The sequence below is a fragment of the Elephantulus edwardii genome, unplaced genomic scaffold (assembly GCF_000299155.1).
Source record: "Elephantulus edwardii isolate Elephantulus edwardi_28Jun2011 unplaced genomic scaffold, EleEdw1.0 scaffold00139, whole genome shotgun sequence".
Taxonomy (NCBI): domain Eukaryota; kingdom Metazoa; phylum Chordata; class Mammalia; order Macroscelidea; family Macroscelididae; genus Elephantulus; species Elephantulus edwardii.
The window spans coordinates 6876442-6888619 of NW_006399889.1; the positions used below are offsets into that span (position 1 = coordinate 6876442).

Consider the following 12178-nt stretch of genomic DNA (forward strand, 5'->3'; position numbering starts at 1 on the left):
AAATGAATGAATAGAGAAGCTGTGTGTATATTCATACAATGGATTACCACACTGCATTGAAAAACAAGGAACTCATGAAATGTTATACAAAATGGGTGATCCTGGAAGACATTATGCTGAGTGAAATATCTCAGTCACAAAAGGACAAATACTGCATAGTGAAACAAGACTGACATTGGGGTTGGGGGGAGCCTGAGAAAGATGGGACAAATTATGTATACTGCATTGAAACAGATGAGGCAGAGAACTGTTTAAAAGGGATATATGATTAGGTATTACTGTCATGACAGGAGTCCAGAACAAAGGATGCATAGTGGAGTGGACTTGGTGGGGAGGGTCTGTATAACAATGAAAGAACTTTTCTTTTACTTATCAAAACAAAGGCTGCATAGTGGAGTGGACTTAGGGGCGAGGAATTGTATAGCAATGAAAGAATTTTTCTTTTACTTTCCAAAGAGAAGAGGGAACTGGGGGAGGGGAGGTTGGGCAGGGATGAATGTGCAACAATGAATGAATGGAAATCCAAAGTCTGTAAATTTTCATTAAAATGAATTTTTGAAAAAAGAAAAAATAAATACGTCAATTGGTATACCATCAATTCCTGGGGCCATATTTTTTTTCCAATTCCTTCAAGCAGCTTGAACTTCTTCCTTAGCTGAAAGCAGGGAGTATCAAAGGAATGTCTAACTGTGTTTCATTTATTATGCAAAGGGGGTTGACTGTGTGGATCACAACAAACTGTGGCTGACTCTGAGAAGAATGAGAATCACGGAAAACTTGATTGTGCTAATGCAAAATCTATACTTGGACCAAGAGGCAGTCATAAGAATAGAGCAAGGGAACACTTCATGATTCAAAATTGGGAAGGGTGTACACCAAGGATGTTTCCAATCTCCATAGCTTTTAAACCTATATGCAGAACAGATTATCTGGGAGGCTGGGCTGTATGATGAGAAGTGTGGCACCAGGATTGGTGGAAGATTCATCAACATTCTGCATTATGCGCATGACACAACCCTGCTTGCTGAAACTGAGGAGGACCTGAAGTGCTTGCTACAGAAGGTTAAGGACTGCAGCCTTCAGTATGGATTAAGGCTCAATATCAAGAAAACAACAGTTCTCACCACTAGACCAATTGGCAGCATCAGTATGGATGGTGAAGAGATTGAGATTGTTAACAGTTTTAGTTAGCTTGGCACCAGCAGCTAGAAAATTGAAAGACAAATTGCACTCGGAAAGTCTGCTGAAAGTCTCCAAAGTACTGAAGAGTAATGGTGTCACTCTGGACTAAGGTGCACCTGATACAGGCCATGGTCTTTGCAATCACTTGCTATGCATCAGAGAGCTGGACAATGACTAGGGAGGATAGAAGGAGAATTGATGCCTTTGAGCTGTGGTGCTGAAGAAGAGTATTGATACCATGGACTGCTAAGAAAATGAACTGTTTCATGCTAGAGAGGGTTAAACCAGGCTGCTTCATGGAGGCAAGGATTCCAAAGCTTTGTCTGACATACTTTGGACATGTTGCAAGGAGGGACCAGTCCTTGGAGAAGGATGTCATGCTAGGGAGCGTGGAGAGGCAAGCAGGAAAGAAAGACCATCTATGGGGTGGATTGATTCAGTGACTGGGTAATTAGGGTAGGTTTGTCAGAGATAGTGAGACTGACACAGGATAGAGCAGAGTTTAGGGCTGTTGTACATAGGGTTGCTATGAGTCACAGGTGACTCAACAGCACATAACAAAAGTCTCTGTGAGAGAATACATTGTTGTGGTTTTAAGCCACCTATTGTGGATTAAACTGTGTTCCTTTAAAGATCCATAGACGTTCTATCCCCTGTAAATGTGACTTTGTTTGGAAACAGGGTTCTCATTTTGTCTTCAGTTAAATGTTTTCAGAGGTCACAGCAGAGCAGATGCAAAACCAAACCAAGCCCACTGCCATCCAGCTGACTTCAATTTACAGTGACCCCCCATCAGCTTTCTAAGGCTTTGAATTTTTACAGGACTCTTTCCTTTTTCCTCTTCTGGAGTAGCTGGTGGATCTGAACTGCCAAGCTTTTGGTTAGCATTTTGATACTTTATTTACCACACCACCAGAGATGTAAATGGATCATAATCCTAATCTCTGCTGGGAGGTGTCATACAAAAAGGAAGAAAAGGCACACAAAGACAGAGTCACGCACAGGAAGAAGACACGCTATGAAAATAGAAGTAGAAGCCAAGACACAGTTGGGGCTACCAGAAGCTGAAAGAGACAAAGAAGGAAGAGGAAAGAGACAGAGGGAAAGGGAGAGAGAGATGGCCTTGCCAATGTTCTGGTCTCAGATTTCTGCCTTCAGCACTGAAAATCAATACACTTCTGTACTTTAAAGCCATTCATGAAGAGGTGTTTTGTTACAGCAGCCCTTAGAAGGTAACACAGGATTCTACTGAAAGTTAAGACACAAGAGAAACTGCAAATTTTTGAAAACTAACATGTAACATAGAGTTAGAAGTTTCATGCCCAATACTGTTATTAAGTTTCTCAGAAAATTTACTCAATTGTATGTAATTGGACCTACACTGTACTCATCAACTTCCAGTACTGGGAACCAGTACTGAGTCACTAGGAACCATTCACAGAAGGCTGATGATCTCTTGTTCTAAGAGCATCACCATAATGATGGCAATGTTGCTGCCATCATACATCTGGATTGCAGTAATAATTAGGCAGAACTTCGAAAACCACCTCCGCAATCAGAGCAGCGTGTAGGGACTAGAGAAATGATGGTATCTTAGCCTCTTGCCTGGTACCACAATATTATCCTGAGTGCAATCTTCACTCTCCATCTAACCCTGCCCTCTCAATCTATTATCTGCTCTAACATGAGAGAATCCTATAAAAACACCCATCTCAGATCATGCCACACCCCAGGTTTAAGCTTTGCACTGACGCCTCACCACACTTAGAATAAAAATTCAAACTTTTTTGGTGGGGCTTCAAAGACCCACCATGATCTTCTTACCCTCCTTCTGGTTGGCCTCTCCTCATTGTCTAAAGTCACAGCAAATGGCACCGAACACAGCCGCACACAGCAGATGGTGTCCAATCGTGGCGTGCTGAATTAATACATGTTACCATTCCAATTTAACAAATGACACTGGAGCTGCAACACGACAGACTCTCAATTTTTAATCAGTGAAGATCCAGAAAGAGAAAAGTGATTAATTTACCATGTGGGTTACTTTCAGTATTTTGCTTCTTTCTAGTGCTAAGTCACATATTGAAAGTATGTGCTGTTTTCAAAAGACTTCCAAACTAGCCAGGGGGGATAGGATCGTTATCTTAATAAAAGAGATTTATAAGAAGATTTCTAGGAGGAATTAGGAATGGGATCTAAATCAAAATTTTAAAAGATCTAACAATTATGGTCATGGTTGCTAGTTAAGAAATTAAGAGACAAAGAAATGCCAGATACCCAAATGTGCACAGACAGAGGAAGTCTGCAAGACCCTCATGGGAGGAGTAACAGGAGAAGAAACTAGAAACCCTCGCAGGCTCCCTTGAAGTCTAGCATGCTCAATTTTAATCCGTCAGAATTTAAGTAAAAGGAGAAGAAAAATAACAGTGACATTCTCTTGTAATGAAGAGGGCTAATGGGGAAAATTGGCCAGCCAAGTCAGACTTCTTAAAAAATGGAGATCCTTCAAAGGTAATCAAAAGGCTCAGACAAAGCAGAGAGGAACTGGGGACACAAGGTGACCCCATTCTCTTTCTCTGTACCTGTGGCTCTGAACAATAGGCAAGGTCTTCCAGTAAGGTTTACAGAGTTCCATACATAAGAGTGTTTAAATTATGAAACATCTCACTTTTATACCCAGAGAGCCACTGGACAATCTTAGTGTCATTCTCTGAGGACGCCTGTCTCATGGATCCTGAGTTACATTTGGTAGGTTTTTGTTGTGCTATATGGTTAAGCTGGAGAGTGCTCCTAGCTGAGCATCCAGGACATTGTCAAAGGTAGTCAATGGAACCAGAGGAGGCAGCTCATCTTTCTCCTGTGGGGAGAAAGCACCTGCATTTGAGTTGGCAGAGCAACTCCTCACCAGTAGGCTCCTAAAATTCCCTAGAAGTAACACCTTAGCCCAGGATTCTCCTAATAAATAGATTCAATGGCTAAGAGCTCTTCCTTCAAGCAAATACCATTATTAGTCTATTTTCCTAGAGATCCTGCTGAGCAGGAGATTAGACTAGGTCACATTCCTTAAGTTTCTTTTTCTTTGCCCCCACACTCCCCAGTGAAGGGTAAAACGGATTCCAGGAAATTGCTTAACTTCTTAACTTCCTTCTCTTACCAACACTAACATTTGAAAATGAAAAACTGCATGCAGGTGAGTGTATATGTGAAAGAGAGAGATAGAATAAGGAAGAGAAGATTAGAAAAGAAGGAAAGTCACTGGGTCTTCATTGCCTGAATATGAGGGGATGAGATTGCACATCTTTCCCCCTGAGAGTCACTGGTGGGTGTGAATCACTAGAGAGACATGGCCTTTGGGTTAGCAGTGCAGCTCCCTACGGACTGCACCACCAGGGCTCCCCATTGGCCCTATAAGACTCTGGCGATTACAGGTGTAGTGAAATCAGTGCCTCTCAATCAGAATCTCACATCACCAACACGTAGCTCAGAGCTTCTCTATTTCCTTTTTACTCTGGTCAGACAATACAGTATAGCTAACTCTAAAATTCAGGAATAAAAGCAGAGTTTGGCAAAGTGGGAGTGTGTCACAGCTAGAATGGAGGATGGAAGTTGTGTTAACCTTCCAAAATCAAGAGCAGAATCATGTGCAAGTGTACATTTTTCCTAAAAGTTATCAGATTCTCAAAAGGCTTGATGCTCCATAAAAGTTTAGCCACTAAAATCATATGATGCTCTGAATGACCGGGGAGTCTGGAACGTACAAGCTGAGTCCCACTGTGAGGGCTGACCTTGGCCTATGCGGCTCAGGCTTCTTCTCACCCACAGAAAATCCTCAGAACTCACCCATCAAGTTTGTAAGAGAACACCATCTTATTTCCCTAATGATTCCAAAGATGCTAAGAAACGTTTTGCATACAAAGCAGCTATTTTTAAATTAAATTACAAGTGAAGATAACTTACCCTTTCCTTTTCTTAGATAGAGATTCAATGCTATCTTGCAGATTTTTGCATTTTTCCATCAGCTGGAGTGACTTCTCATTCAGATATGTGCTGTTTCATGAAAGAGATTAAAAAAATTGATTTCAAATGAGAGCTTATAAAAATGCTAACAAAAATCAGATTTAATTGATAAAGAGTACCCAAATGAAATCTGATTTCAGTCCATTATTGGATTTCTCCATGGCAAAGGAAATTAATATTTTCCACCTCTAGTGGGTCTAAATTTAAAAAATAAAATAGTTTCTACTATAGAGTCAAATACAAAGGAAATCTATACTCAAGACTTTGTTTTCTCCAAGTTTTCATAGTACTGTGTTACAGGTTGGGCTGCTAACCAGAAAGTTAGCAGTCTGAATCCACCAGCCTTTTAGCAAAATAAAGACAGGCAACCTCTTCCTATAAGGATTTACTCAGAAATTTGATGGAGAGCTGCCATTAGAGCGCCATGGAGTTGGATTTTATTCATAGACATACACACAAAGAGTTCTAGTGGCATAAAAAGAAGCATTCAACTGCGAACCAAAAGGTAATAGTTCCAAGCCAGCCAGGCTACTCTGTATTTGGCTCATGTAAAGATTAAAGTCTAGAAAACTCTACGGATGTTTACTTATGGGGGAGCTATACTCTGCAGCACGTGGAGTCTCTATGAGCAAGCTATGAGTCACCCTGATCATTGTGTAAATAGCTAAAATCAGTTGTGGTACACTCTGACTCATGGCTACCTATGTGTGTCACAACAGAGCTATCCTCTATAGTTTCCAGTGTCTCATTTTCTTTTAAGACATAGGTTGCCACGTCTTTCTTCTGAGGCACCTCTGAGGGAGCTCAAATCGTCAATGCCTCTGTTAGGAGGCACCCTGGTCAACTGCACCACCTAGGGGTTTTAATTTCAGACAGAAACATGTAGAATAAAGTCTATTAAGAGCACAAGTTAAATCTTGCCTTTAATGATGACAACTGCTGTGATAATAAAGACTTGGTACTATTTTTAAAATGAATTTATAAGATTAGAGTTGAAACAAAGCCAAAAAAAAAAAAAAGGAAAAAGAAAGCTAGAGTTATGAAGTTGGACTGCCTGATGAGCCTCACACACTGAAGCATCTTATTGAATTGCTCTACACATCAATTTTCAGAGCTTCAAAGTGAGGATGGGGAGCTCTCAGTGCCTAGTCCATACAAAGCTGTTCTGCCAGCACAAAGGCAGGCAGTCCAACTGTACCAGCAGCTCCTTGGGAGAAAGACGGGCACCTAGTCCTGTGGGATTCACAGCCTTAGAAACCTGACGGAGATCACCTATGAGTGGGTTCAAACTATGTCTATGTCAAGGAGAACAAAAGTAAGGCTAACAGCACTTATAACAGTACTCATAGTTTTGTGCTGTTCATAAAACAATGCTGTTCATTGTTCATAAAACAATGCAAAGTACTCAGTATTCAGCTTATAAAATTAGTGCTAAAAAAAATCCATTCTGTTTCTCTTTGTCATGAGTTGTTGTAAAGTTGACTATAACTCAGTGACTGCGTGAACAACAAATTGAAAACTTGTCCTGTCCTGTGCCATCCCCATGATCACCAAGCTCGAGCCCATTGTTGCAATCACCTTGACAGTCTATCCCATTGAGGGGCTTCCTCTCCCTCCCTGACCCTTTACTTTACTCAGTGTGATTTCTTTTTCTAAGGACTGGCATCTCCTGACAATATACCCAAAGTAAGTGAGATGAAGTTTCCCCATCGTTGCCTCTAAGGAGCACCCTGGTTGGACTTCCTCCAAGACAGATGTTTGCTCTTCTGGCAATTCAACACACTTCACCAACACTACAATTCAAAAGCATTGGTTCTGCTTTGGTCTCCTTCTTCAGTGCCAAACTTTCATATGGATGTTGTTGCGGATGTATACTACTGAGTCATAGCTGACCCTCCAGCAGGTTTTCAATGATAGTTAACTGCATGGGAGGTATCTTCCCCTCATTTTCCTGTAGAGAAGGTGGAGGATTTGAACCACATACCTTTGGGATTGCAGTGTACCTTATTATCACTAGGCCACCAGAGCTCCCTCTCACATGGGTAAGAAGCAAATTAAAATACTATGTCTTGGGTCAGGTGCACCTTAGTGTTTAAATTGAGCTCCTTGCACTCTTAGCAAATAATTGCAGACTATGTCCTGGATCAGGTGCACCTTATTCTCCAGACTGATAGAGTTGTTCTTCAGTCCTCTGGAGAGGTCCCTGACACCAGACTTTTCCAATTAATCTTTTGATTTCCTGGATGCTGGTATCAAAAGAGCCCAGCCTCCCAGATAATCTGTTCTGCATATAGATTGAAAACATATGGAGATAGAACACATCCCTGACATACACCTTTTCCAATTTTGAACCATGCAGTATTTCCTTGCCCTGTTGTGATGACTGCCTCCTGGTCCAAGTATAGGTTTCACATAAGTACAATCAAGTATTTCTGGGATTCTCACGCTTCTCGGAGATAGACATAGTTTGTTGAAATTTATCCAAATATGACTGGAACAGCACAACAACAGAAAATTTCCAGAAGAGCAGTATGGGTTTAGAAGAGGCTGTGGTACCATGGCTATTAGAGCTATAGTTAGATGGATCTTGGCTGAAAGCAGAGAGTATCAGAGGAATGTCTATCTTTGTTTCATTGACTATGCAAAGGCATTTGACTATGTGGTTCACAACATACTATGGCTGACTCTAAGAATAGGAATCCCAGTAACAATAGAAAAGTTCAATGAGACGTTAAACAACAGGTTGTGGAGACAATGGAACTCAAATACATCACAGATGGAAGCATAAAATGGTCTAACCACACTGAAAGAAGTTTGACATTTCCTTGGAGAACTGGAAACAGAAATGTAATTTGATCCAGCAATCCTATTAAAAGGTATATATCCTAAAGAGATAGGAGCTGCAACATGAACAGAAATATTTACCTCCTTGTTCACTGTGGCACTCAGTGTTTAAGATAGCAAACAGGTAGAAACAAACCAAGCGCCCATCAAGGGACACATGGATAAAGAAACTATACAAAGAATTTTATAAAGTCTGTATAAAATGGATGTATCTGGAGGACATACATTATGCTAAATGACAAAAGTCAGTCAGAAACATACAATTATTATATAAGACCACCAAAATTTAAAGACAGATTTGTGCATAGAAATAATAATTATTGAATGGTTATCAGAAATGGGAAAGAATGGAGAAGAGTGTAAAAACTAGTAAATAAAAAAAACCTAGTAAATAAATAATAGGCACAGAACACTTGATTATGCTTATGAAAAACTTATTCTTTGACCAGAAAGCAGTTGTCAGAATAGAGCAGCAAAAAACTACATGGTTCAAAGTCAGGAAAGGAGTGAGATAGGAATGCATCCTCCATACATTTTCAATTTATTTGCAGAACAGATCATTCTGGAAGTAAGGCTTTATGAGGAGAAATGTGGCATCAACAACCTACATTATGCATATGACACAACCTTGCTTCCTGAAACTGAAGAATATCTGAAGTGCTTGCTGCAGAAAGTCAAGGTCTTCAATATGGATTGAAGTTTAACATCAAGAAGACAAAGATTCTGACCACTGGGCCAGGTGGCAGCACCACAATAGAGAATAGACTGAGATTGTCAACAATTACAGCTTGTTCAGCTTCACAATGAACACTCTTAACACCAGCAGTAAGGAAATCAAAATACAAATTGCATTGGGAAAATTTACTGTGAGGGACTTCTGCAGAGTGCTGAAAAGCAACAATATCAGCCTAGTGACTAAGGTGTGCCTGCCTAATCCAGGTTATGGTCTTCACAATTACTTGCTATGCATCAGAAAGCAGGACAATGACTAAGGATGACAGAAGAAGAATCAATGCCTTTGGATTGTGCTGGAGAAGAGTCTTGAACATGTCATTGACTGCCAATAAAACAAATAGGTCTGTCCTGGAGAGGGTGAAACCAAGGCTCTCCTTGGAGACTAGGATTTTGAAGCTCCTTCTCACTTACTTTGGGCATGTGGCCAGGAGAGATCGGTCCTTGGAGAAGGACATCATGCTCAGATGGATGGAGGGACAGCACAGGAGAGGAAGACCCCAGATGAGATGGATTGATACAGTGACTGGGGCAATGAGGATTGGTGTGTCAGAATTAGTGAGACTGGCAAAAGACAGAGAAGGGCTCACAACTGCTATACAAAGGGTTGGTATGGTCACAGTTGATTCAACAGCACATAACAACAACAAGCTGGATGAGAGGAAAGGCAATCTACAATAAAGGAATGATCAATCACAACATCACTAAAGAAAGGCACAGAGAGATATATGAAGATTAAGGGAAATCAGAATTATAGGGAAGAAGTGGGGAACCCATGATTACATTCTAAGTATTAAAAATAACGTTATACAAGAAAATTTATATGAATGGTTGGATGAAAAATTAATTGTCTCTTAACTCAGTCCCACAAGAACAAACTCTGTATAAAACCACAAGGCATTGGGGGTGGGGAGGGTGGAAATCACAGGGTTCCACAATTCAGTGGGTGGGTGGGGTGAAGGAAATGGGAAGGATCTTTTGTGAAAAACAATGTATTCAAACTTTGTAAATAAATCAGAGTAATATTTAAAAAATTAATTGGCTCTTTAAATCTTCATTATTTTTAATATCACAATTTACAAAAACCTGTTTCATAAAGTTCACTAAGACTATGAGCGGGTAGAATACAGTGGTTAGTTCTATGTATCAACATGGGTAACCGATAGTACCCAACTGTTCAGAGATTAGTCTAATGGTTCTGTGGAGGTACTTTGTAGATGTAGTCAACATCTATTAACAGTTGACTTTAAATCAAAGAGAGAATCTCCCGAGTAATAAGTTACTGATATTGTTGTTATGTGACACTGAGTTGAAACCAACACATAGCTGACCCTCTACTGGGTCGTTAGATGCTATCCAGGCAGAAATGACACATCTTCTTTCTGAGAAGCAGTTAGTAGATTCAAACCACCTACCTTTGGGTTGGCGGCACCTCTGCCTATACACTAAGCCAGCAGAGCTCATCCAATCTATTGAGAGATGTAAGAATAAAATTGGTCCATGAGGGTGATCCCCTGGGAACATCGTCCAGATGTGAATTCTGATTCAGCATATGTGGGTTGGAAAACCAATTCCCCAGCAATGGGTTGACCTTAATCTAAAAACAATGGAAAACCTTGCTGGACAGCAAGACCTGAAGCTTCCTACAAAGTAGAAATTCAGCTTCAAGACTGCACCATAACATTCTACCTGAGGTTCCAGCTTGCCAGGCAGCCTGCACAATGTAGTTCAAACCCAAGATTGTAACATCAACCCTTATCTGCATTTCTAGTCTGCTGCCTCCCCTACAGATTTCAGACTTGCCAGCTCCCTCAATTGCATAAGCCAATTCCTTAAAACAAATCTGCTCTCTCTCTCTTTCTCTCTCTCTGGCGTGCACACACACAAACACACACATACACACACACACACACACACACACGCGCGCGCGCGCGCGCACGCGTGCGCACATACAGGTTCTGTTGTTTATGTTTCTCCCAAGTATCTTGTCACTAATATTCAGAGGTAGTAGGAATATATGGTTTCTGCAAAGTTCTGGAAGATAGATGATGGCAACTTGTTTTGCTTGTCAAGATGGCTGAGGTTATGATGTAGGGTTTGGTTTTTTTAAAAAAATAACAAACCCAACAAAGAAAAAAACCCAAAACCACAAAGAAAACATCAACCAAAACACCAAACACTAAAATTTTAGTTGTTTTACAAAATCCAAGACTCTTTGTTGTTTGTGAAGAGTGCACTGTGTGTCAGGTGGTTTTCTGTGGCAGCTGGGTTCTATGTGCATTAGGGACACAGACAGCTTCAGTCTTGTGGCAGCTTAATCCCAATACCTCCTTCCACAATTCCTATAGCAGAAGAAGAAAATGCTGGAAAGTTTCCACCTGAATCTCAATGCGTTATCTTGTAAATGATACATGTTCCTTCTAATTACAACCCACTGACTAGAACTAGTCCTATGCTCTATATGATGGCAATAGAGGAGGCAGAAACAAACAAACCTAAGTGTGTTGAGAAAAAGAGATCTGGAGACAGGAGTGTATAGTGAGACTGTGCTTTATGGTGCCAGTCTGAATGAAGAGAAACAGGCATATGAGACACAGTCAGGGACAAGACTGACAAGACTTGGTAATAAACTAACTAGATGTGGAGGCAGGGGGATAGAAGGTAGAAACACAAAGCTATAAACAAGACAAATCCATAATAAATTCTTCACTCTTTCTCAGAGATGCTTTCTAAAAGTGATGTATATAGAGCACACAGAGGCTCACAAATCCCTCTTAATCCTGCTACGCTCCCTCCACCCTTCCCCACTTCCTTCCTCCCTAGTTCTGTCTGCACACTTCACCTTCAGTGCCTTCCGAATGCATTATCACCCTTTTCAAGGATTTGTTTATTTCTAATTCGCTGTGTGTTTTATTCAGGCAGCACTATTAATGAAGTGAATTACCAAGCTAGCAGTGCTTTGAATTATGATGGCTGAATTGTGAAACTGTGACACGCAAACACCAAAGGGAATGAGTGTCCTATAACTTTCTTGAAATTGGAGAGGATCTTTGGTAATCAAAAGACAAAACAGGTTTACCTAACTGGAATCCCAAAAGATACATGGAAAGCAAGTGAGCTCTGGTGATGTGTTTGTAAGTTACTGGACTGCCTACAGTTGCAAAAGACCGGCAGTTCAAATCCACCAGCCAAACAGGGAAGAAAGATGAGCAATCTCTTCTAAATTGTTACAACCTCAGAAACATGATTGAAGGTTGCTATGAACTGGAACCAACCTGTCAGTAGTGAGTTTAGTTTTTAGTTTGGGGATTAAAGTGGAGGTGACAGAGTGAAGCCATGGAATAGCAAGAGGCTTAGGAATCAGTATGCCCAGAGTTTGAATCTGGTTCTCTCTAAAAGCCCT

The 12178-nt window shown here is 40.7% G+C and overlaps 1 protein-coding gene across 1 annotated transcript in view; it reads right to left on the minus strand.

Annotated features, from left to right (window-relative positions):
- ST8SIA6 (ST8 alpha-N-acetyl-neuraminide alpha-2,8-sialyltransferase 6) overlaps positions 1–12178 on the minus strand; it is a 272465-nt gene that overhangs the window by 106882 nt on the left and 153405 nt on the right. The window contains exon 3 of the mRNA XM_006894298.1: positions 5140–5229. Coding sequence (XP_006894360.1) covers positions 5140–5229 — 90 coding nt within the window. The remainder of the gene's footprint in view (positions 1–5139; positions 5230–12178) is intronic.